This window comes from Erythrolamprus reginae, chromosome 5 (assembly GCF_031021105.1).
Source record: "Erythrolamprus reginae isolate rEryReg1 chromosome 5, rEryReg1.hap1, whole genome shotgun sequence".
NCBI lineage: Eukaryota > Metazoa > Chordata > Lepidosauria > Squamata > Dipsadidae > Erythrolamprus > Erythrolamprus reginae.
Genome location: NC_091954.1, coordinates 97,653,253 through 97,679,850, shown reverse-complemented (window position 1 = coordinate 97,679,850; position 26,598 = coordinate 97,653,253). Strand labels below are relative to the sequence as shown.

The 26,598-nt window shown below is 37.0% G+C and overlaps 1 protein-coding gene across 3 annotated transcripts in view; it reads left to right on the top strand.

Annotated features, from left to right (window-relative positions):
* The window catches only part of BCHE (butyrylcholinesterase), a 140,112-nt gene that overhangs the window by 72,200 nt on the left and 41,314 nt on the right, over positions 1-26,598 (top strand). For 2 of the 3 annotated variants that reach the window (XM_070753567.1, XM_070753564.1), the window contains exons 1-2: positions 100-330; positions 12,807-14,337. In XM_070753567.1, coding sequence (XP_070609668.1) covers positions 12,812-14,337 — 1,526 coding nt within the window. In that variant the 5' untranslated portion in view covers positions 100-330; positions 12,807-12,811. Of the gene's footprint in view, positions 1-99; positions 331-12,806; positions 14,338-26,598 lie in introns of those variants that run through there. The other variant, XM_070753565.1, reaches the window with a different exon arrangement.

Genomic DNA, 26,598 nt, shown 5'->3' with positions numbered 1-26,598 from the left:
CATTTCCCGTTTTCGGAGAAATCAAAGAAGATGGAATGTTCAAATCCCCTCCTTCACTTAACTCTCAAGTCTTTCAGCTATTTTGAACAGATGTCAGATATAAAGACTGCCTGCCTTCAGATCAGATTCCTATTGCCAAGTCTCGCGATCCCTGTCCTAAACAGTTGATTATAATGTCAGCAGTACAACTTGGAAGCTTTACAGAAGCAGCTGAACACTGCTGTTTCCTGAAGTATTAAAGAGCAGCATTGCCGTGTGCTTTCTCTCTCTCTCCCTCCCTTCCTCTCCTCCCCCCCCCTTTCAGTTGGCTTCTCTATAACACGAATTGGGGTAAGACATTTTCTATTTACATTGATCTCTATCAGCATAAGTTATAGTTAAGCTTGATATGTACAGAATTGCACTCTGCTAAAATGCTATGTTCTGTCCATGGTGAGAATACCAAGTTTATTTTGCAAATGGAAATGATGAAACAAGAAAGAAGGCAGGTGTATTGAACCATAGAATTATTCAACAGTTCCTGGATTTAAGTAAATTAAACTGAACTTTAATAAAATCATTTATTAAGTTAGCCACTTTCTGAATTTAAATTGTGGTCACATTGCCTTGTATATAGATTTCTTGGTTGACTAAAGATTTACAAGGAGAGGAAGTAATCACTGTGATCAATTTGTGTTGTTTCGTTGAATGATAATAGTGAAGTATATTCTGTTTTACTTCCATGGAATAAGGCTAAATGGAAACAAATCTTTTAAAATAAACATATCTAAACTTTGTGTTTCAATTTGGATGTCATCTGAAAGAAACTTTCTAGTTACTTTTAATCTTATGAGAATGAGATAGATTTGTTTTGAGTTGCTTTGGGTTAGCATGAGTCAATTTAAGGACACCTACAGCTAAACGGTAGATAGATAGATAGGTAGGCAGGCAGGCAGGCAGGCAGGCAGGCAGGCAGATAAAATTACTATTTACAAATGTTTGACTTTCGTACAACTATATGCTAAGATGCACACTCGTGGATTTGCATCATGTTTTAACTTGAACTGCTAATTGGTGGAAAATTAAAACAGTTCAAAAAGGGTTACATAGACCATTTGGTATGTATAACATTATGACAGGTTCCAATATGTATAGTTGATAGCTAACATTGGCTGCCAGCCAACACATTGCTATATGTACTTGTGTGGTGTTTATATTAATAGAACAACAGCCTATGAACTTGACATGTTATTCTTCCCTTTTCCTTTCTTTTTTCCTCTTTTCAGTGCTGATTCCTTCATTTAAGCACGGGGGTTTAAATATTTTGCTTGTAAATTCTGCATTTATGCAATTAAGCAGTAGGCATTCTAAAGGTGTTGGAAGTAGATGTACTTAACTGAATGTCTAGGTTTTCTCTGAAAGGAAAGAAAAGTTTTGTTTTGTTTCAAATCTACTATTCAGTATTCAACATATTTACTGTACTTGTAAATAATCCCATTTAATTATATATGATTTAAATATGACGTAATGTAGAAACTATGCAGACCGGTGTTTCAAAATATTTCCCCCCACATTCTTAAGTAAGTTAAATTATTTTGATTAATATCTTCTACTATTAAGCAGTTTTTAATTAAATGTGTAATTTAGGTTTCAATCCAACTCTATACTTAGTTGGATTTGCTTCAAAGTAGACAGGATCATCTCATATTTTCCCTTTCTAGTTTATATTCTCATATTATGATTGGAAAAATGATTTACACTTTTGGTAAACCTAAGCATGTACAATTCAAATCAATATCTTCCAACTGTGAGGATAAGTGTTTGCATAGTTTATTATAACACCAAACTAATGTTAATATTGATAGAAATAGGTACCCTTGATTTTTGTTTTGGTTGGGGAAGCTGTCTTGTTTTGCTTTATTTGTAACACATCTTTATTTGCACATCTAAGAGTAATCACTATCAAAATGCAAAAAAGACATACGGTACTTCTAGGTAAATATAAATAGAGGGGTGTTTCAACTTTTAAAAAAAAGTTATGTACAGTGATCCCTCGAGTATCGCGAGGGTTACGTTCCAAGACCCCTCGCGATACTCGATTTTTCGCGATATAGTGGTGCGGAAGTAAAAACACCATCTGCGCATGCCGCCCTTTTTCCATGGCCGTGCATGCGCAGATGGTGGAGTTTGCGTGGGCGGCGGGGAAGACCCAGGGAAGGTTTCTTCGGCCGCCCAGCAGCTGATCTGCTCGGCAGCGCGGCAGCAGTGAGGAGCCGAAGATTGGGGTTTCCCCGCTGCCCACGCAAAGGGGAAACCCCGATCTTCGGCTCCTCGCTGCTGCCGCGCTGCCGAGCAGATCAGCTGCTGGGCGGCCGAAGAAACCTTCCCTGGGTCTTCCCCGCCGCCCACGCAAAGGGGAAACCCCGATCTTCGGCTCCTCGCTGCTGCCCGCCCGCCGCTCGCCCGCCCGCCGCTCGAGAGCAAGAGGGGGAGAGATAGAGAAAGAGAGAGAAGGAAAGAAAGAGATGAGAGAGGGAGGAAGAGAGTGTGAAAGAGGAAGAAGCAAGATAGAGAAAGAGAGAGAGAAAGAAAGATGAGAAAGGAAGAGAGTGACGTCATCGGGTGGGAAAAACCGCGGTATAGCAAAAAAACCGTGGAGTATTTTTTAATTAATATTTTTTGAAAAATCGCGATATAGCGTTTCGCGAAGATCGAGATCGCGAAAATCGAGGGATCACTGTATTCCTTTTTCCTTTCCCATTTTCTGGTATAATCATCCCCTACCCCATCCATTTTTTAATGGCTATCTAAATGCTTAGTACAATTTTTCTCAACCTGGGCAACTTGAAGAAGTGTGAGCATCAACTTATAGAGCCAAGGTGGCGCAGTAGGTAGAGTGCAGTACTGCAGGCCACTAAAGCTGACTGTAGATCTGCCGGTCAGCAGTTCAAATCTCTTCACCTGGTCAAGCTTGAGTCAGCCTTCCATCCTTCCAAAGTGGGTAAAATGAGGACCCAGATTGTGGGGCAATATGCTGGTTTTGTTAAAAAGTGCTGTTGCTAACATGTTGTAAGCTGCCCTGAGTCTAAGGAGAAGGGCAGCATAAAAATAATTGAATAAACGAACAAACAAACAAACAAACAAACAAACAAAATTCCAGCAATGGAAGTGGAAGACTGGGATTTCTAGGAGTTGAGTGACTTCTTGAATTGAATAATTTTGGAATTGTCCACACATCTTCAAGGTGTCCACATTTTTAAATTCCCAGATAATTTGGTTTAGCAGTTCTCCAAATGAATGATCTAACATTGCCACTGTCATTTCTGTAGGCAAAGACTGGGAAAGAACTAAATATTATTGTCCTATTTAACAAATGTATATCTAAGAAAAAAAATAAATCCTTCTTTAGATGTCACAGTAGTTAGATTAGATTAGATTTATTGGATTTATATGCCGCCCCTCTCCGTAGACTCCTAAATATCTATGGTTTGCTATAATTGAAAGGAGCTATGTTTTAATGTTCACATATAAGAGAGGAAGAAAAATACTAAAATTGAATAATATAAATCAATCCATCAACAGCAAATATTTAATCGGATTTCAGCAAAAGTTTTCATGTAATTTAATCTCAGTTACATCTATTCCTAAATTAGGCACTCCATATTAATTGTCAGGTCTGTTCAGTAGATCAGACCACATGAAAGCTAAATACTATTTTTTAAATTGATATTGAATATAATATAGTTTTAATGGTTTGATTATTCTGTACTTAATCCTTTTTGTATTGTAATGAATAAATGAAATATCTTCCCAAATTTATCTCATTGCTCTGACATTTAAAAATGTTGTTGTTATTATTATTATTATTAATAATAATAATAATAATAATAATAATAATAATAATAATAATAATATTTGTATTAACCCTTTTGCTTAGGTAACAGTTTCCGCAAATTTTCATCAAGGTCAACTTTCTTATTCTCTACCTAATAGGCACTTGCAGTTCTCTAGCTAAATAAACTTGTCATTGTCTTTGTCTGGACTTGCTAGATTGAAATTGCAAGAATAATATGGAGAGCTATATTTTAATGTGCTTTGTTTAAATAAGCTCCTGTTCTCCACCCTATGATAAAGAAAACAAAAAATAATAATCTCATACCAACTTATTCTGTTTGTTCAACAGGATGATTAACAGTACCAACTTTTTAGGACTTCAGATAATATTATTTTCTTAGTATCTGCTGAAATGTGCCTTACCGAAGAAATAGAATCAGGTCCTTTAAAAAAAAAAAGATAATGGTGTGTTTGTCATGATTATTTGAGATGCCTTAAACATATTCTTTGAAGGCAGGATAGACTAAACAATGTCGTTTGGCGGGGCCCAGGAGAAGAGCCTTCTCTGTGGCAGCCCCGACCCACTGGAACCAACTTCCACCGGAGATCAGAACTGCCCCCACCCTCCTTGCCTTTTGTAAAGTTCTTAAGACCTATCTCTGCCGTCAGGCATGGGGGAACTGAGACATCTGCCCCGGGCCTATGCAGTTTATACATGGTATGTTTGTGTGTATGCTTGCTTCTAATAATGGGGTTCTAACTGTTTTTTAAATTATTAGATTTGTTCTTACATTGTCTTTGTTATTGTTGTGAGCCGCCCCGAGTCTACGGAGAGGGGCGGCATACAAATCTAAATAATAATAATAATAATAATAATAATAATAATAATAATAATAATAAATAATCCATACGTGCACATTGAAGGCTTCTTTTCCAGGCTTCAAAATAAACTCTGGTTTCTTTAGTCAGAGCTTTTGGTTTTGCAAAGTCAAGATAGTAGAACAAGAAGCAATGGGTAGAAACTAAACAAGGAGAGAAGTAACTTAGAACTAAGGAGAAATTTCCTGACAATCAGAACAGTTAATCAGTGGAACAGCTTGCCTCCAGAAGTTTTTAAGCAGATGTTAAATAAACATCTGTCTGAAGTAGTGTAGGGTTTCCTGCCAAAGCAGGGGGTAGGACTAGAAGACGTCCACGGTCCCTTCCAACTCTGTTGTTGTTGTTGTTGTTGTTATTATTATTATTATTATTAAAATACAATTACATGTATTAAACAATCCTCATGATTGTACATGGGTCACTCTTACACTTATTAAAGGACAGCATGACAAAAAAAAGTCTTTGCATTCATAATAGAAACATAGAAACATAGAAGACTGACGGCAGAAAAAGACCATTTAGTCTGCCCTTATACTATTTTTTTGTATTTTATCTTAGGATGGATATATGTTTATCCCAGGCATGTTTAAATTCAGTTACTGTGGATTTACCAACCACGTCTGCTGGAAGTTTGTTCCAAGCATCTACTACTCTTTCAGTAAATGAGAAAAGAATCTTGGATATCATTTTTTGAAACGGGCATTCTTGAAGTTGGCACTCCATTTCCAGTAGAAAAACATTTAAAAGGAATGGCAATTTACAAAATATACAACATAAAAATTAAATTAAATTGATGAGATGGAAATTTTAAAACTAAACAACAATTAGAGGAGGAAGGATTAGCCATCGATTGGTGGCTATACTGTCAGATATGGAATAGGTATAAAAAAGATATAGAAGAATTTGGCATAAATAAAGAACAAAATATAATGGATAACATTTTAATGGGATCCAAAAATAAATTCATAGCCAAAATGTATAACTATTTACTCAAATTTGATAAGTCCGAAGAGATTGCAAGAGATAACATAATCGCATGGATGAAAAATTTTGGCTATTCCATTCAATTAGATGACTGATTGGACTAAACTATGGACTAAAAATTACAAACTGATTATATCAGGACCATAGAAAGAGAATTTATACAAATTCTAGCCCCCACTAGACTTGCAAAAATATATTCCGATATGAACTCAAAATGCTGTAAATGTAGACAGGGACATGGCACATATGTAGTGGTTGTGCCCAGGGGGCAAGACAATATTGAAATATGATAAAACCATGGATACAAGAAATAACAGTCTCCAAATTTGAATTCAAACCAGAGACATATTTATCAGGGGTTATCAGAAAACAATGGACAAAAAAAATCAATATCTTATAGTAAATATTTTGACCGCTGCTAGAATAGTCTTTGCCCAATCATGGAAAGCTGCAAGCCCCCCTATGGAGAATATGATGGTATTAAAATAATAATAATGGATTGTGCAGAAATGACAAAAGTGACATTCGAGTTATAAAACCACGAAGAAAGAGATTATTACATAGTGTGATAAAAATTCTACAATTGGATGGAAACTAGATAGAACAAGTAAACTTCCAAATGATTGTTAATATAATTATTGTATAAAATAACAATATGTATGTTCTGTCGGGCTCTCTGGTAGAATCCTCCCAAAAATTCACAGGTACAAATTTCAGACACAAACACGTTTGAAAATTCAAAACAATGTTCTTTATAATGAAAATTCACCTAAACCAAGCTCTCTTTTGGTATAGCAAAGAGCACTGGTCTCCAAACAAAGTGGTAATTTGTACAAGTCCCTTATCAGTTCTGTGATACTTAACTTGCAGCTGTGAGGCAATTCACAGTCCTTCTTCTTTCACAAAGTGAAACACACTTTGCTCTGGTTTTGTTTCAAAGGGGGGGGGGATCAGCACACAAAAGGTCAAAATCAGTAAAACAGTCATGAAACACAATGATCAGATAATCCTCCACAATGGCCAAACCCACAGGCTGCTATTTATAGCAGCCTCACTAATTACCACAGCCCCACCCAACCACAGGTGGCCTCATTTTCTTTGATAATAATCTCTCAGTTGTTGTTGCCTATGCATCGCTCTCCGCGTGTGTGGCTGTATCATTAACTCTTGTTCTGAATCCAAGGAGGAGCTAGATAATGGATCTCCTTCTGAGATGTCTGCCACACTCTCCTCCTCCCTGTCACTCATGTCTTCTTGGTCAGAGGAGCCTTCATCAGCAGATTCCACCGGGGGCAAAACAGGCCTGCAGCATGTGGATGTCTCCCCCACATCCACAGTCCTTGGGGCAGGAGCAGGGCCAGAGCTAACCACAACAATGTACAAAGATCTTAGACCAATCTCACAGGAATGAAAAATGAGAATATGTTTATATTAAGGCTTTGTAAGGCGGTACCTGAATTTCACATGATCTTGATTCTATCCCACTATTAAAGCATAACATTCATGCATGCACATGTTGTTCCTGTAAGCTATTCAATGAGTGCAGTTTAAAAGTAATATCTCATATTTTTAATGGAATACAGAACATAACATTTACTCCTCCTTTCAGTCCCTTTCCTCAATACTTGGCTCCTATAGTGTGGCTTTTCATTTGCCCTTGCTTTCAACTGAATCAGTGAAATATTGTCCCTGATCATCTTTCTGTGTCCTTCACTTCCTGTTATACACTTAGGAAACACTCAAAGGAAAAATGTTCCTATTTTCTAATCTCAGCTTTCAGAATCTTAGCTGGCAATGAGCAAAACAGCCCTTCAAGAGTTGCGCAGCTGTATTTTCCACAGAGATTTTAACTCTGCCCCTTTTAAGGCGAGAAGCATTACTCAAATAACTTGAGAACAGATTGTTTAAAATGACAGTAATGAGGACATAGAATCCTTCCCTCCCTCTTTCCCATATCTTTCTTTCAAGAGGAAATTACTCAAAATGTCTAAGTTACTGCATATTATTATGAAACTTTTTCCCTATGTTATTTATTAAGAATATATAAATATGACTTTTTTTTTTACTATTACTCAAACTCAAACTCAACCCAGACAAGATGGAGTGGCTGTAGGTCTTGCCTCCCAAGAAGGACAATTCCATCTGTCCGTCCATTACCATGGGGGGGAAACTATTGACCCCCTCAGAGAGGGTCCGCAACTTGGGCGTCCTCCTCAATCCACAGCTGACATTGGAACATCATCTTTCAGCTGTGGCGAGGAGGGCATTTGCCCAGGTTCGCCTGGTGCATCAGTTGCAGCTCTATTTGGACAGGGAGTCATTGCTCACAGTCACTCATGCCCTCATCACCTCAAGGTTCGATTACTGCAACGCTCTCTACATGGAGCTACCTTTGAAAAGTGTTCGGAAACTTCAGATCGTGCAGAATGTGGCCGCGAGAGCCATCGTGGGGCTTCCTAGATTCGCCCACGTTTCTGCAACACTCCGCGTCCTGCACTGGCTGCCGATCGGTTTCCGGTCACAATTCAAAGTGTTGGTAATGATCTTTAAAGCCCTACATGGCATTGGGCCAGAATACATCCGGAACCGCCTTCTACCGCACGAATCCCAGCGGCCGATAAGGTCCCACAGAGTTGGCCTTCTCCGGGTCCCGTCGACCAAACAATGTCATTTGGCGGGCCCCAGGGGAAGAGCCTTCTCTGTGGCGGCCCCGGCCCTCTGGAATCAACTCCTCCCAGAGATTAGAACGGCCCCCACCCTCCTTGTCTTTCGCAAATTACTCAAGACCCACCTTTGTCGCCAGGCATGGGGGAGTCAGGATATTCCTTCCCCTAGGCCATTACAAGTTATGCATGGTATGTTTGTGTGTATGTTTGGTTTTTATAATAAGGGTTTTTAGTTGTTTTATTAAATTGGATTGTTACATGTTGTTTTTTATCATTGATGTTAGCCGCCCCGAGTCTGCAGAGAGGGGCATCATACAAATCCAATAAATAAATAAATAAATTGACTTTCAAACAAGGCATAAATACTAAGCATAGTCAATAGGAATTAGACCAGAAGTGGCTCCTGAAAACCATTACTACTGGTTCGCATTCATGCTCGTTTCACTCAATGCTTCTAATTTTATATATTAGCCCTGTCAGTGTTGGTGCGAGTTATAGTGTTGGTTCTTTGATGGTTTATTGTTGAGCATGTTTGGATGTTTCCTGATTGGGGTATTTTTGGGGATTGTTAGTCTAATGTTAATCTAGGTGTTAATCTATGCTCATTTAGTTGTTGATTGCTAGTCAGGAGGTGTTGCTATGTAACTATGCAACTTGAAATCAATCTTTATCCATATTTGAGGCTATATGAAGGGCTGATCTAAAGACAAGTAAGAAAGCCTAAAGGTAGATTATTAGATTTACATTCCTATGTGATAAGTAGAAAGCATAGAATTATAGAATGTTAGGTTTATTTATTTATTTGATTTTTATGGATCCCTTCTCCTTAGACTCAGGGTGGCTTACAACATGTTAACAATAGCACTTTTTTAACAGAGCCAGCCTATTGCCCCCACAATCTGGGTCCTCATTTTACCCACCTCAGAAGGATGGAAGGCTGAGTCAACCTTGAGCCGGTGATGAGATTTAAACCACTGACCTACAGATCTACAGTCAGCTTCAGTGGCCTGCAGTATAGCACTCTACCTGCTGTGCCACCCCGGCTCTATTAGGTTTGGGAGAGAAAATAGAGATCATCTACTCCAAATCCCATTCCAGAACTTATTTGATGCCATCAAATCGAATTTGGATTACTATTTCCAAGGCAGTATGAAGTGAAAAAATGTGAATCCAATAAAGTAGGCAAAAGGGAAACAAACAAGCAAGAAAGAAAGCAAATAAATAAAATATTTATATTTATTCTATTTCATCCAAATATGTCATTATTTTGTGCCTCCTGACCAGAGAACTGACCATCATGGCAGAGGAAAAATACAATATATTATCAATATATATTGAATTAAGGGGAAGGTATAGACCCTGTTTTCCCAAAAATAAACCCTTCCCCCAAAATAAGCCCTAGTTAAGGTGTTCATCAGTCGGGGGGGTAGCCAGCAGCAGTGGTGGCAAGGGCATATGGCAGCAGCCGCAGTCTATGCAGCACCTTGAGTTGAAGGCAGGTGATCACAATGCACCACATGGGCTACAGGAAAGCTGAGAGACATGAAAACAAGCCTCCCACAGCCAACTGTCTACTCCATCCCACCATTTCTGCCGCACGAATCCCAGCGACCGATTAGGTCCCACAGAGTTGGCCTTCTCCGGGTCCCGTCGACTAAACAATGTCATTTGGCGGGACCCAGGGGAAGAGCCTTCTCTGTGGCGGCCCCGACCCTTTGGAACCAACTCCTCCCAGATATCAAAGTTGCCCCCACCCTCCTAGCCTTTCGTAAGCTCCTTAAAACCCACCTCTGTCGTCAGGCATGGGGGAATTGAGACTTTCCCTCCCCCTAGGCTTATAAAATTTATGCATGGTATGCTAGTAGGTATGATGGGTTTCTAAATTGGGGTTTTAAATTAACTTAAATATTAGATTTGTTTACATTGTATTATTATTGCTGTGAGCCGCCCCGAGTCTGCGGAGAGGGGTGGCATACAAATCTGATTAATAATTAAATAATAAATAAATAAATAAATTTCTTGGCTTGCCTGTTCCATTGTGCTTGCAAGCAAACAGAAGAAGTGGTCCTGTAGCCACACGGGGTCCTGCTTGACGGAGCTATTGGAGCCACAGCCAAGAGGCAAGGCAAATGTCAGGGTATGGGTGGCCTGGATGCAAGGCCCTGTGGAGAGTATGGGACAGCTCCAACCCTGCCTCACAGGGGTAGCACTGGTGTGCCTTTCAGCCTCTTTCACCATTGTGGTTATAAGCAAGCAGAAGAAGTGGGCTTCCTGTACATAGGGGTGGGGGAGAGACAATCTGCAAAAATAAGCCCTAGTGTTTATTTTGTACCCCAAAATAATATAAGATTCAGTCCTATTTTCGGGAATATATGGGTAGACCTTTTGCATTACTATGCCAGCCCGGAATGAATATTTTTGCCATGATTTATCTCTATGTATATAAATTTTGCATGAGGTATTCTGTGGTTCTCCTTTTTAAGCACATTTCATACCTTGACATGACTGACATGATTAAATACAAAAATCCTTTTTGCTTCTGCATTTTTGTATTTTACACAGTGGGGAGGAGAAAGGGAAAGGAGGGAAAGAGAGAGAGAGAAAAAAAAAGGGGGGGAAGGGATTAGAAACATAGAAACATAGAAGTCTGACGGCAGAAAAAGACCTCATGGTCCATCTAGTCTGCCCTTATACTATTTTCTGTATTTTATCTTAGGGTGGATATATGTTTATCCCAGGCATGTTTAAATTCAGTTACTGTGGATTTATCTACCATGTCTGCTGGAAGTTTGTTCCAAGGATCTACTACTCTTTCAGTAAAATAATATTTTCTCATGTTGCTTTTGATCTTTCCCCCAACTAACTTCAGATTGTGTCCCCTTGTTCTTGTGTTCACTTTCCTATTAAAAACACTTCCCTCCTGGACCTTATTTAACCCTTTAATATATTTAAATGTTTCGATCATGTCCCCCCTTTTCCTTCTGTCCTCCAGACTATACAGATTGAGTTCATTAAGTCTTTCCTGATACGTTTTATGCTTAAGACCTTCCACCATTCTTGTAGCCCGTCTTTGGACCCGTTCAATTTTGTCAATATCTTTTTGTAGGTGAGGTCTCCAGAACTGAACACAGTATTCCAAATGTGGTCTCACCAGCATTCTATACAGCGGGATCATAATCTCCCTCTTCCTGCTTGTTATACCTCTAGCTATGTAGCCAAGCATCCTACTTGCTTTCCCTACCGCCTGACTGCACTGTTCACCCATTTTGAGACTGTCAGAAATCACTACCCCATAACTCCTTTTCTTTTGAAGTATTTGCTAACTGCCAATACAATACTCAGATTGAGGATTCCTTTTCCCCAAGTGCATTGTTTTACATTTGGAAACATTAAACTGCAGTTTCCATTGCTTTGACTTGTGACTCCCTCTGTTACAGTAGAATTAACATTGAACCTCAACTCTTTACTTCTCCAGAATAATAAAAACTAGTCTATAACAACAAGATCTTTCAATAATCAGTAAAGCATATAGTGACTTATTTTTATCATTGTCTGGCTATGTTTCTATGTCTGGCTTTCTCAATCTGGCTTTCTCAGTATTGCACCAGCAATAATGTTTCACATTCCTTGGCCCTTTATAAAGAGAGGTTGAACATCTGGTATTTTGTTCTCTGAGCTTGTGGGTTCACAACCTTGGAGAATGAACCTCCAACTTCATCTTACATCCGAGCTACAGATATTCACCACTAATATATCTGGTATTTCCTTTTCCATGTGTGTTGAATAATCCTAAACATTATTTTGTCAGCATTCACCTTAGTGAAAATTATAAATAGCTACACACATACCAAAATAAAAGTCATATTATATGATATTTGTAACTCAAACCCATCAACTATTCCTTCTAAATAGGTTTTCCAATTGCTGGAGCAAACTCTTTTGAAGATTTAGCTCTTCTAACTTTTTCAGGTTTTATTACATTCTAGCATTTATCAAGAGCTCAGGAACATTCTAAGGCTCATTGTCATAGCTCTTCCTCCTTTATTCTTGAACAAGCAGACCAGGTTCACCTCCACTTTAAGGAAGAGCTGGGCTTGTGATCTGAGTTTGCACAGCAAAAGATCATCTGAGTGAAGATGTGTATTCTCAGCTAGATTCTGGCAAGCTTTTGGCTGATTGTCAGTGGCTCTGGTAGTGTTCAAAATGAAGTGTTTAGTGTTCAAAATGAAGTGATGTTGCTGGCGATGATTTTATTATATTTTCTCCACTTCTATTTGGTTATACTTTGTAAATAATGAAATTGGGACAGTTTGCCAACTGGACTGTCTTTGAGGTGCATTTGCTTCGAGTACAGCTGTCAGTTAGTCTCTTGAGGCTACAACACAGCTCCCCAATGAAGTGAGTCACTGTGTTTCTGCATCTGGAAGTTCTGCTTTAAGCTCTTTCTTTTTGCTTTTATTTCAGAATTCATGATGCATACCAATGGGATGTGGAGCCACACAAAAATGATCATTTGGGTTCTTTTGTTCTGTATGTTTGTCAAGAAGGTGTTCCCTGCTGGAGATGACACCATTGTTGCTACTAAGAATGGAATGGTCAAAGGTATTGATTTACCTGTGCTTGGTGGAAAAGTGACTGCATTTCTTGGGATTCCATTTGCAACACCACCTATTGGTAGACTACGTTTCAAAAAGCCAGAATCTCGAGAAGAATGGATAGGAATTTGGGATGCCACCAAGTTTGCCAACTCTTGCTTTCAACTTCTAGATAATGCTTTCCCTGGCTTTGAAGGGTCGGAGATGTGGAATCCGAACACAAAACTTAGCGAAGACTGCCTTTATCTCAATATATGGGTTCCTTCTCCCAAGCCTAAAAATGCATCAGTCATGGTATGGATTTATGGAGGTGGCTTTTACAGTGGAACATCTTCACTCCCTGTTTATGATGGCAAGTTTTTAGCTCGTGCGGAAAGAGTCATTGTCGTTTCAATGAATTATAGAGTAGGGATTTTTGGATTCTTGGCTTTGCCAGGAAATGAAGACGCCCCAGGAAATGTGGGTTTGTTTGACCAAAGGCTCGCACTTCAATGGATCCATGACAACATAGGAGCCTTTGGGGGTAATTCTAAAAGTGTGACCTTATTTGGAGAAAGTGCTGGAGCAGGATCTGTTAGCTTTCATCTTCTTTCTCCTCAAAGCTATCCTCTCTTCAATAGGGCAATAATGCAAAGTGGATCTGGGAATGCTCCTTGGGGTGCAATTCTACCATCTGAAGCAAGAAAAAGAACTCTAATTCTAGCTGAACTGCTCCACTGTACTGACAAAAATGAAACCGAGATCATATACTGTCTTCAAAACAAGGAACCCCAAGAGCTATTGGAAAAAGGAGAAGCTGTGTTAATATACACCGGCCTTATAAGTTTGCAGTTTTGTCCCATAGTTGATGGGGACTTTCTCACTGATATGCCAGAAATATTGCTGAAAAGAGGAGACTTTAAACAAACACAGATCTTGGCAGGATTAAACAAAAATGAAGGTTCTCTTTTTCTTCTGTACGGTGGTGCTCCTGGATTTAGCAAAGATAACAACAGTGTTATCAATGAAACAGAATTCCAGGCAGGCTTGAAACTTACTTTTCCACAATTAAATGAAATGGGATTGGAATCTATTGCATTTCACTACACAGACTGGGAAGATGAAAAGAATATTTTCAATTATCGTGATGCCATGGATAATATTGTTGGGGATTACTATTTCAAATGTCCTGCAGCAGAGTTCATAAAACAATTTGCCTTGGCAGGGAACAGTGCTTTTTTTTACTACTTTGAGCACCGATCTTCAAAACTTGCTTGGCCAGAATGGACGGGAGTGCCTCATGGTTATGAAATTGAGTTCGTATTTGGATTACCTCTAGAGCGAAGAGTTAATTATAGTAAAGCAGAGGAAGGACTGAGCAGATCTATACTGAAGTATTGGGCAAATTTTGCAAAAACTGGGTAAGGGCTATTTTATTTTATAGTAAAGCAACTTTTCTCGTTATTTTTCAGAAATTGAAAGCATCTTTTTCAGTGCCTAATCAAATTAAATTTATTGTAAAATTCTGGGTTCTTTTTACTTAATAATGCTATCTTCTGAAATGAGGCTTCTATTTATTTATTTATTATTTTATTTATTTGTCAAACAAGTATAGTATCAGAATGACATCTGTCTATTCCTGCTCCATTCTTGATATTAATATAGTTGTTCACAGATATAGCAACGATGTTAAAAATAATATTGGATACTGATGTTAATATAAGTGGCGGAGTATAATATTCGCAATTGATAATCAGCTAGTATTTCTCTAGACAAGATACTTCCCAGCTCTTTCAACAGATGACAATGTTGGGTTCAATTACCATATTTTTCAGAGTATAAATTACACTGGAATATAAAATGCACCTTAGTTTTGTGGGAGGAAAATAGGGAATAAATAATCTGCCCATCAGGTATTCATCTTGGATAGTCTTTATTTTGGTCAGCTTCAGAACATTAGTTTGCTGACTTTTGAGCCCACCTGCTTACTTTTTAATCCCCTGGTTGGAGATTTAAAAAAAATACAGTTCTCTCTCTCTTCAGAGAGAGAAACTTTGAGAAAATCAGGCAAAGGGGCGATCATTGCACTAGCAAAGCACAGAAGATCGTTTCATTCATTAGCACATCATTAATGCTGAAAAAAGGCAGAAGATCACTGGCTAGCAAAGCATAGAAGATTGCTTCACTGTTAGCACCAGGGCTGAAAAAAGGCTCCGCTGATTGTTGGAGGAAACAGCAATGAAAGAAGCAGGCAAAGGGAAGATTGCTTAGTTAGCAAAGCACAGAAGATCATGTTAGCACCCCATTAGGGCTAAAAAAAAAGCTTAGTTAAAGCTACATTCAGAGTATAAGATGCACCCAAATTTTCAGTCCCCCTTTTTTTTGGGTGCGGGGAAAGGTGCATATTATACTCTGAAAACTACTAAACAGAATATGTGTTGGTATTATTAGCCATTAGTCATTTACTATCTTTCAAGAGAATTAAACCTTCATTTATCATCACAACAGCTGGTGTAATTGAAGGCCAGTGTTTCAAGTTGCAAAGGTATGACATTCCATGTGCCCTCGGCTTTTCTACCATCATGTTCTTTTACATACAAAGAGGAAAATTTAAAAGGCAGGGAATAATTGTAGGGAATGACCTTTAGTGTCAGAACATTGAATTTAATATACATGAAGCATAAGAAAGGAACTATAACAAAGTAGAAATCGCATGGATGTCCTGTTTTTTGTCTGTCCATCCATCCACTTATCCACATATATTTCAAATTTTTAAAAAATGAGTGTAGTACAAAAGATTGGGTCATGTCTTTAAGGGCCCATCTAAAAAACTGCTAACGATCCTTGAGTGAATTCTTGAATTTATTACAACAAAGGTCTCCTGATCATTTTCTAAATAAGTATGTTATTGATATTCTTATCATTAATTTGTCTTAAGGTTAACTTTTTGCATGATATAGGATAAAAATAAGAGTATACATTTTTAAATATATATATAGTAGGAGTGAAATGTATCTAGATCAGCTATATACAATGGATAAAATTGCTTAGCATTTCCCCTTCTCTTTTATTTCTGATATAAAAATTCATGCAGAGAATCCACATTCATCTAGAAGCTAACATATCAATCAGGTTTGATTTTCTTAAGTCCACCTTCCATTTCGATGTCAGTTTATAAGTTCTCTTTGAAAAGGAAATTAGAGAGCAGAATATGATTTCTGAAATTCTTTCCAACTTCTTTATAAACAGTGACCATAGTATGCATTTCATGTTTGCATATACATCTACATAATCAGCAGTGGGTTGCTCCTGGTTTGGTCTGGTTCCATGAACTGGTAGCACCAGTGGCGGGAAGTTCCACACACACACACCCCGGGACACATGCAGTTTGCATGAATGCAAACTGGTAGCAATGGGTCTTAGAACCCACATAATGTTATGTGTGTACATAATGTGTATGTGTGAGAAAGAGAGAGAGAGTGAGAGAGAGAGAGAGAGAGAGAGAGAGAGAGAAAGAAAGAAAGAAAGAAAGAAAGAAATGAGATGTAGGGGGAGAGGGAGGGAGGCAGGGATAATATATTAATCATGATATATTCATATGTGTTGATTTCTCCCTCTGTTTTTCTGCTCTTATCTCATGTTGTATCTATTTATATTGCACTGGGAAACACAGGTTGGCTTTATATATACTTAGCTCTGGGACTTATGGGGAAGAAAAATGGGATTGTCCCATTCATTGAGATGCACTGGGGAATTTTTTAGACTTTTTTTTCTTACAGTCCTAGAATACAGCCCATTTTTTAATTTTTCCTTTCTTTTGCTAGTTTCTCTTAAATGTATCCCAAAAATCTGGAAAGGTTTTCAGAGATGGTGTAGCACTTCCCTGTTTGAAAATGGTGCACAATGTGAGGGTATTTCTAATCTCACAGGTCCTACTCTATGATCAGGTAGCAACTGATGCCAGGAAGGTCTTTGCAGTTTCATTTGATGTAGCATTTTCACCCTTGGATCTATGTTTATCCCAGGCACATTTAAATTCAGTTACTGTAGAATTACCAACCACGTCTGCTGGAAGTTTGTTCCAAGCATCTACTACTCTTTCAGTAAAATAATATTTTCTCACATTGCTTCTGATCTTTCCCCCAACTAACCTCAGATTGTGCCCCCTTGTTCTTGTGTTCACTTTCCTATTAAAAATACTTCCCTCCTGTATCTTATTTAACCTTTTAACATATTTAAATGTTTCTATCATGTCCCCCCTTTCTCTTCTGTCCTCCAGACTATACAGATTGTGTTCATTAAGTCTTTCCTGATAAGTTTTATGCTTAAGACCTTCCACCATTTTTGTAGCATGTCTTTGGACCCATTCAATTTTATCAATATCTTTTTGTAGGTGAGGTCTCCAGAACTGTACACAGTATTCCAAATGTGGTCTCACCAGCGCTCTATACAGCGGGATCACAATCTCCCTCTTCCTGCTTGTTATATCTCTAACTATGCAGCCAAGCATTCTACTTGCTTTCTCTACTGCCTTTCTTTGTATTTATTTATTTATTTATTTATTATTTATTTATTGGATTTGTATGCCGCCCCTCTCCAGAGACTCGGGGCGGCTAACAGCGACAATAAAACAGTGTACAATAGTGATTTGGTATTGATGATTAAAAGGTGATATTTCTTAATATACATATTTCAGATAATGTCTCTTTGAGTGATAACACTTTTAAGTGAACATTACCACCAAAATGAATATGTTATAATATTTTTTTAAAAAAATATGACTGTGAAACAATAACTGCTTTGGGTTGACCCATTTTCACTCAATCAAATGAATATTACCAATATGCAAAAATCAAGGGATAATTTTCTAAAGTGTAGACTGTGCCTTGGAAGTAACAGTATTTTTCATATTTGCCACAAATATTAGGGCTATGTGCAATGGTAACATATGATGATAATATTTGTTTCCTAGGCTGCAAAACTAATAAGACTTTTATATTCACCATACCCTGCTTGCTAATGCAATACTCTTAGCACTTACAGCTGTAGCTTGCATTTGAACATTTTTTATTTTAAATTTTCAAACAAAAATACTCACTCTCATGACACTTATAGATTTGGGAGAAATAACAATATTGGAAAAAATAGAACTATTGATCCCTACAATCAATAACTTTCTATCTGTAAATAAGTCTCGACTTCCCATCCAGATCAGATAAATATAAACTTTTGGTATAACTCTTCACTCAATAGAATTTTTTTTCTTTTGTCTCATGCTGCCACTTTCGTAGTATAACAAATGGGTTTTTTTCAGTTTTCACTAAACTGAGCCAAGACATTTTGAAGTATATGCCCTTAAAATATATTAAGCTGCCTTTTTGACCTAATGGAATGACATTTGCAGCGGAAAAAGGGGGTTCTATATTGTCAATTATTTGAGATATTATCAAACAAAATAAAACATTGATAACACAACTTCTATAAATTATAATATGCTGAGCAGACAGTTAAACTTCCTGAAAATCTTCCTATCCCACTCCTCAGACATAATAAAGTTTGATGACAAGAGTCTTATTTTTCCTCCTTCTCAAGGAATTTTAAATTACTATAAAACATGAAGAAATATTTTCAAACATTTGAACACTTATTTATCATTTGCTTATTTGTTTACTTATTTTGCTGAGTGTCACATTCTTACCATCAAAGACATTGTGATTCATTTATTCATTTACAGTTGTTTGTATGCTACTCCAATCTCATGACTATAGGCAGTTTGCAGTGTAAATATTTCTTTTAAATTAAAAATAGTAATATAAAGAGAGCACCAACAGCAAAACAAACAATTTTGCACCCAAATTAATTCTCAGAGGTAAAAGTTAAGTGCATTTGGCTTTTGAATTAATAAGCTCAAGAAATACATCCCACTTTAAGGGATTTTGAAAACAGCATGTCACATCATTTTATTCCATTCAGCATTTGGGATTTATGCCATATTGGTACCCAGCCCAAGAAAATAAAATACTATTTCTTACAGTTCTTTTCATACTTATATAGCTAAAATAAACTAAGGCAATTACAGTGGTACCTATACTTACAAACTTAATTCATTCTGTGACCAAGTTCTTAAGTAGAAAAGTTTGTAAGAAGAAGCAATTTTTCCCATATGAATCAATGTAAAAGCAAATAATGCATTTGATTGGGTAAACCACAGGGAGGGTGGAGGCCCTGTTTCCTCCCAGGAGATTCCTAGGGAGGCCCCATGGAGGCTTCTCCCCGCCTTTTCCGGCCCTGTTTCCTCCCAGGAGATTCCTAGAGAGGCCCCACAGAGACTTCTTCCTACCTTTTCCAGTTACAACTTCAGAGGCTTGGGTTTGTAAATGGATAATGGTTTGTAAGTGGAAAATGGTTCTTGAGAAGAGGCAAAAACCCCACCTGGTTCTGATCTAGAAAAGTTCGTAAGTAGAGATAGAGGTACCACTGTAGTCACAAAATAATTGTTTTTCCTTTAAGATGAATTTTTAATATTATTTATTATGTTGTACGCCTGAGTTTTGAAATTGATATTAGCTGCCTTAATGTTTGAACTGATTGAACATTGTGCACTTGTCATGTAAGAAACAGAGTATGTCACCTTAATTTACTACTTTGCTTCATATGCACTTCCCACCCATTCTAGAGAAGCAACAGAACAGAATTATCCCAGCTGCTCAAGTTCTGGAAATTACCATTGTGGCTTTGCTTCTACTCAAAATATCATTTCACTCACCCCAACAAACCTTTTCATAGCCTTTGGCAAGTTTGTTAGATATCTTCTTTGTCCTACAAGAGTCCCCCCCCCCCCCAGATGAGTCAGAATATAATGGCAACATCAAATGATTGATGCAATTTATGATGATAATAATGATGATCATAGGAAGAGTAAAATGAACTCATTGTATATAGGAAGCCAATACCAATGGTTGATGAAGTAAGATTCAGCTATGGCGATGAAAAAATGTTCTCTATCTCAAACTTGAATGACTTTTCCAAAATTCTCTTATCTGTAGATGCTATGTTAATATACTGTGCTAAAGACCACATGCTTAATTTCAAAAGGGAAGATAAAAGGCTTTTAACAATGGATTCCGATAAAAAAAGATATAAAAACATCAATTTCTCCACCAGTGGTATCAGAAATTAACTATTATCATTAATAATTATGAAAGGTTTGCATATGTTCATGTAAGTGTCAGCAGCAATTCACTTTTGGAGACTGATAAAGTTATGGTATGTTAGTCAGATGAAAGTTCCTTAGTATTTCATTTTGACTTTGATTCAAAGCCCATTTTGGTTTTGGTAGATGTTATTATGAATATTAATCAAAGCATGTTTTCTTCTCTTGGCTCTGGTTTCCTCGTGATTTATTTTAAATTCAGAAAGCCAGGATGACAGCTTGGTTCCTTACTTGGTTCCTTTTTTAAAAACATAATTTTATCCTCATTTTTCTTCTTGACTTTTGGTGTTCTTCAAAAAGCCTTTGGAAGTGCATGAGTGACGGTAACTGGTGCTATCAATCACCGTCATTGATACACTCAGCAAAACCCTTATAAGGGAAACTTTATTTATCATGAAGAAAATACTTGTCAACCAGTTTCAAAAGTTGCTTAGGTTATGCCTTTTACATTACTTTAGTCATTATAATTATTCAGCATCATTTTCCACATACAAGTTAAGTTTATTTTTATCTTTCAAAATGCCCTGACAAAGGAATGGACAAGGGAAGAATAAAACATTTGAAGCAAGTTGATATTGTTGCTATGGCTTTAGAGATATTCCTTAACCACATTTATTTATTTATTTATTAGTTGGACTTGTATGCTGCCCCTCTCCGAAGACTCGGGGCGGCTCACAACAAGTAAAACAGTCACAACAATCCAATTAATTAAAATATTTAACGATTTAAGAAAACCCCATGTAATAGCAAACACACACACAAACATACCATGTATAAATTAAACGTGCCCAGGGGAGATGTTTAGTTTCCCCATGCCTGACGGCAAAGGTGGGTCTTAAGGAGTTTTCGGAAGGCAGGAAGAGTAGGGGCAGTTCTAATCTCCGGGGGGAGTTGGTTCCAGAGAGCCAGTGCCGCCACAGAGAAGGCTCTTCCCCTGGGACCCGCCAACCGACATTGTTTAGTTGACGGGACCCGGAGAAGGTCCACTCTGTGGGACCTAATCGGTCGCTGGGATTCGTGCGGCAGGAGGCGGTCTCGGAGATATTCTGGTCCGATGCCATGAAGGGCTTTAAAGGTCATAACCAACACTTTGAATTGTGACCGGAAATTGATCGGCAGCCAATGCAGACTGCCGAGTGATGGTGAAACATGGGCATACCTAGGTAAGCCCATGACTGCTCTCGCAGCCGCATTCTGCACGATCTGAAGTTTCCGAACACACATGAATTGTACATCTTCTAAAGCAAGACCTCTTTGGAAATATTAATTGAGTTCTGATAATTTCAGATCATTCTTATTTTATGTTTTAGAAAACTTTTACATTTTCTTTTGAGATGGGCATAAAAAGGTATCAATAAAAGTATTGTTTTAGACATAGGTTTATCCTTTTTGGTTAGTTCTTTTCTTAGAGAACAAATATTAAGTTCTACTGAGTATCTGCAATCAGACAACGTGATTGTTGAATTAAACCAGAATGTTTTGAAGCATTGTTAATGCTATGGGCATAACTGGTTGGGTGTTACAATATATAAACAGGATTTAGTACATTGTTGCTTTAGCAGCTGGTGATACAGTAATCCATAAGAGGGAACCAACATCTCTCTTGGGGAGAATTGTTGCAAGAACTACTGTAGTGTAGTAAGAACTATGTGTTCTCATGTTGGTTTGTATATGCATATGTATTGAAAAGATCGATTGCTGTATTTGTGAATGACTAGGATTGTTACTGACTACGATATTTGATAAATCTAAATAATATTTATATACTCAAGCTATCTGTTCTTGTTATATGCAGTACTACTCATACCTCTGGATTATTAGCTGGATATCTTCTACCTCCATGTGTTTCTCTATATATCCTTTGTAACTTAAGAGTAGCACTGCTTAATCTTTATCATCTAACAAGTACAGTATTCCCTCGCTTTCCGCGGGGGATGCGTTCCGAGACCGCCTGCGAAAGTTGAATTTCCGCGAAGTAGAGATGCGGAAGTAAATACATTATTTTTGGCTATGAACAGTATCCCAAGCCATCCCTTAACACTTTAAACCTCTAAATTGCAATTTCCCATTCCCTTAGCAACCATTCAGATTATTACTCACCATGTTTATTTATTAAAGTTTATTTAAAAAAATATGTATTTAAGGCAGACTAAACTTTGGCGATGACATATGACATCATCGGGTGGGAAAAACCATGGTATAGGGGAAAAACCCGCAAAATATTTTTTAATTAATATTTTTGAAAAACCGTGGTATAGACTTTCCGCGAAGTTCGAACCCGCGAAAATTGAGGGAACACTGTATAACTAATCAAACAGAATGGACAAAGATATGGCAAGCAACATCTGCAATAAGCTATGATAACACCAAAATAACAGGTACTACAAAACCAAGAGCCACCATTTCAAATAAAGTGAGTCGCTTGTAATCACATTTTTTTAATACTCCAGTTTTTTCTTTGAACATATTTACTAAAAAATATGATGGCTGCGAGGATGAAGGGCATGATTCATTGTCATTATTTTTCTGGTCTTCCTATCATTCGATTTTAATTCTGCTTGAGTCCAAGCCATTATTCCTGCTGTGTTTCTAATAACTGAGGAAATTGTTGTTGTTGATGATGATGATGTCATCATTGCAGTCAGCCAGATGTTAAGACTATATTTGGCAAGTTTGTCTACCTATCAAGTCCTTGCAAGGAGGTGGGATAGGCAAATCAGGTTGTTTCATGTTTGATATATCACAGGATGGAAGTTGTTCCAAGTAAAGCTGCCTTCTGCAATTGACTGATGGCAAAGTTGTCAATGCCTATGGTGTTCAAGTGATGCTCCAGTTGTTTGGGGATTGTACTCAAGGCACCTATTACTACTGGTGCTACCCTTGCTTATCTCATTTTATTTATATTTCTAGGTCTTTATATTTTGTTATCTTCTCCAGTTCTTTCTCTTCTGTTCTTCTGTTCTGTCTCCAGGCACTGCCACATCCACTATCCAGACTTTGTTGTCTTTCTTATCACAACTGTTAAATCCGGGATGTTATGTGGCAGGTGCTTGTCTTTCTGGATTGCTGTTGTTGTTTTGTTGCTATATTAAATTTTATAAAAAATACTATAATATTTAATTGTTAATTATTACTACATTTACTTGTTTATTAAATTTATTTGCCTCTCATCTTGGTGTGAAATGACTCTGGGAGGCTGATAGCATTAAAATAATAAAAGATAAATATTTCCAAAACAATAAAAAAGGAAATTGCAATTCTGTAGATTACTGATGTATACTGATTGTAACTGAATGTAAAAACCCAGGTTTATCCAAGAATTTGAAAAATTCAAGATAATGTGCAGTTGAAGATCTTTCCCACTTTTACATGTGAGACGTGTACAACTTCATAGCAGTAGTACCTTTATTTGCAACTCTACGTTTGCATGTGATACTCCATTTCTGCAAATATGACCACTTTTACCTTTTTTTGACCTTCTCCTTCATGATTTTCCCTCTGTCAACTTATTCATTCTTTAGCCTATTATTTGATTGCTATGTGTTGATTCACTTGACCTGTTTAACCATATATTGTATAATAAATCTGACTTTGCATAGCATACTATATCATAAATCATGATTTACAATTAAGACCACACGCCTTACTGAAATGGAGGCATGGTTATTGTAATCATGGAGAAGCCTTGTCTAGCTTCCTCAAAATTACCTCCATTATTCACTGTAGTGTTATACATTTTGGCACCATTTATAATTTAGGGATGCTGCTTTGTTTTCCTTTCATTTGTGCTATTTTGTGGTAATTTGTACTTCATCCTGGCTAAAGCATCTATTTTTTAGTGCTTAAAGTACCTGTGCTTATACCTAATTACTGGGATATTCAAAGTATATAGCATTAATTTTAGTGAACTACTCAGATTTTATATTCATTTAGTTATATTTTTAAGTCTGCCTATTGCAAATAATGTGTGTGATTGGGGAAACCACAGGGAGGGTGGAAGCCCTCTTTCCTCCCAGGAGATTCCTAGAGAGGCCCCAGGAAGGCTGCTTCCTGCCTTTTCTGGTTACCGTTTCGGAGGCTTGGGTTTTAAGGGGAAAATGGTTCTTGAGAAGAGGCAAAAAAAATCTTGAACATCCGGTTCTTATCTAGAAAAGTTTGTAAGTAGAGGCGTTTGTAGGTAGAGATACCACTGTATTTCCTGGTTGCCACCAAGCTCCTTAGCAGAAGGGGCCTCTAGTATATCTCATATACCACAATTTCACATTGTTTTACAAGCTCAAATTGTTCTTCCTTTAGAAACAAGATGTTTCCGTGCATGGACTAAGGACAAGTAAGATATGACAAGGAGACTAATGAGCAACAGCTTCCATATTTCCCTAGAGATTTATTACACAAAATAGTTATGAATGGTATCCATAATTGCAAAATAAAATATTTCTATCTTCTGCCTTTTATTTTAAACATATCAATATGAAAACTCTAGAGAGACATGACTTGTGTGCATGAATTAAATATAAAGTGATACAGATCTGCACAGGGAATCCTTGATATCATTTGATGAAATGATAAATGATTAGGTGAAATAGAGACATGATCTGAATTTTAAAATAAAATCTGGAGGGACAACTCATTATGCCAAATCACACATCAACAGGCCTTGATAATAAGACTGATAGTCAGAAATATTTTGAGCATTCATAAATTGTAAGGGTCCTGAATTCCTAATTTTATTTATTAAAAATGCTTACTATAATCATGTGCTCACCCCCCCCCCCAATTGAATAGTATAATTTGCTAATTTGAGGAAATAATAAAGTAATACAACTTTTTTCATTTTTTTCCCATAAAGTCAATGGGTACATCAAACGTCCAATTGAAGTAACTGTAAAAAAAGAGACATATCTAACACCCAGTAATATTAATAGATCTAGATGAAAGCAATGGGACCATTTGCATGTCTTATGGAAGTAAATTTATTAATTAATTAATTTATTATATTGCCCTTCTAAGTACATGAAGAAACTCTAGGTGTCTTAAGCATAAGTAAGCCTAAATATATTGAATATGTTTCAATGATTAAGATTTTGGTAGCATTGTTACCTATTCTGAGTAACATGTTGAATCACCCAACACCAATAGGCAGAAAATCAATACTTAAGATTCAAAGCTTTTGTAACTTTTGTTATGTTTTACTTTGTTTTAACTCTGGATTTCCGATAGGTTAATCTTACTTACAGTCAAATGCCAGCTATCAAGAAATAATAAATACAACAGAAGAAGAAATGATATGAAAGTACAATAATTAATGGGATTAAAATATCAAAAGATGTAGAAAAGGTGATTATTTTTGCCCCATGACATGGGAAGATTAGACAAATGTAAATATTTTTTAAAAAATGGAAATCCTAAACTTGACCAGCAATAACATTTGCACAGAATTTGGCTATTTTTTCAAGATAATTTGTGCAAGAACATCTGCCACCAGGATGTGAACTTTTTCCTTATCAGAACATCCAAAATGAATTGGAGTGAAGTGTTTATTAAATCAGAATACCAAGACATGTAAAAATGGATGATTAACTTTGGCTACATTCCCATTAGAGGATTGGGAAAAGATTTGGAAAGACAATTACAAATTAACAATATCTGTATCATATAGAGAGAACTTATACAAGATGTTTTACAGATGGCACAGCGCCCCGGCAAGGCTAGCGAAAATTTGTCCAAAATTAAAAAAATGAATGTTGGAAATGTAAATCATTACCTGGTATGTACTACCATATGTGGTGGACATGTCCAGTAACTGAAAAATTCTGGATCATGATCCCAAAAATAATAAAAGAGATACTAGAGTGTGAATTAGAATTAATACCTGAGACTTATCTATTGGGAATAATTAGAGGTCAATATGAAAATGGCAATTATTATTTAATAATACATATACTAACTTCGGCTCGATTGGTTTTTGCTCAAAGCTGGAAGAAAGAAAATATACCATCAGAGGATATAAACAAATTAAGAAAATATTGGATTGCGCAAAACGGAGTAAACTTACCTTAGCGTTACAGAATAAACAGAACAAAGAATACTATATCATGTGGGGTAAATTCTATAATTGGATTGGGGGGGGGATAGAACATCTGTGAATTTAAAGGAAGATATGGAAACTGAAGATTAGGAATTATAAATGTAATTATGTACTTCACATGTGATGTTTTTGTCATATTTTGTTTTGATGTCTTGCTGTTTTTGTCTTTTGTTTTCAAAAAAATCCAATTTTTTTTAAAAAAAATAAATGGCAGAGCAATAAGAATATATCAGTGTCCCTAGCATATGAAGATAACTGATCCTTTTATAGGATGTTGTTGTATTTTTCACCAACTAGTTTAAATGGCAAACAACAATCTCAACAGGGAGAAGGCTCTCCAGCCCAGCATGGATAAAGTGACAATAAGCTGGTTAGAAGGCA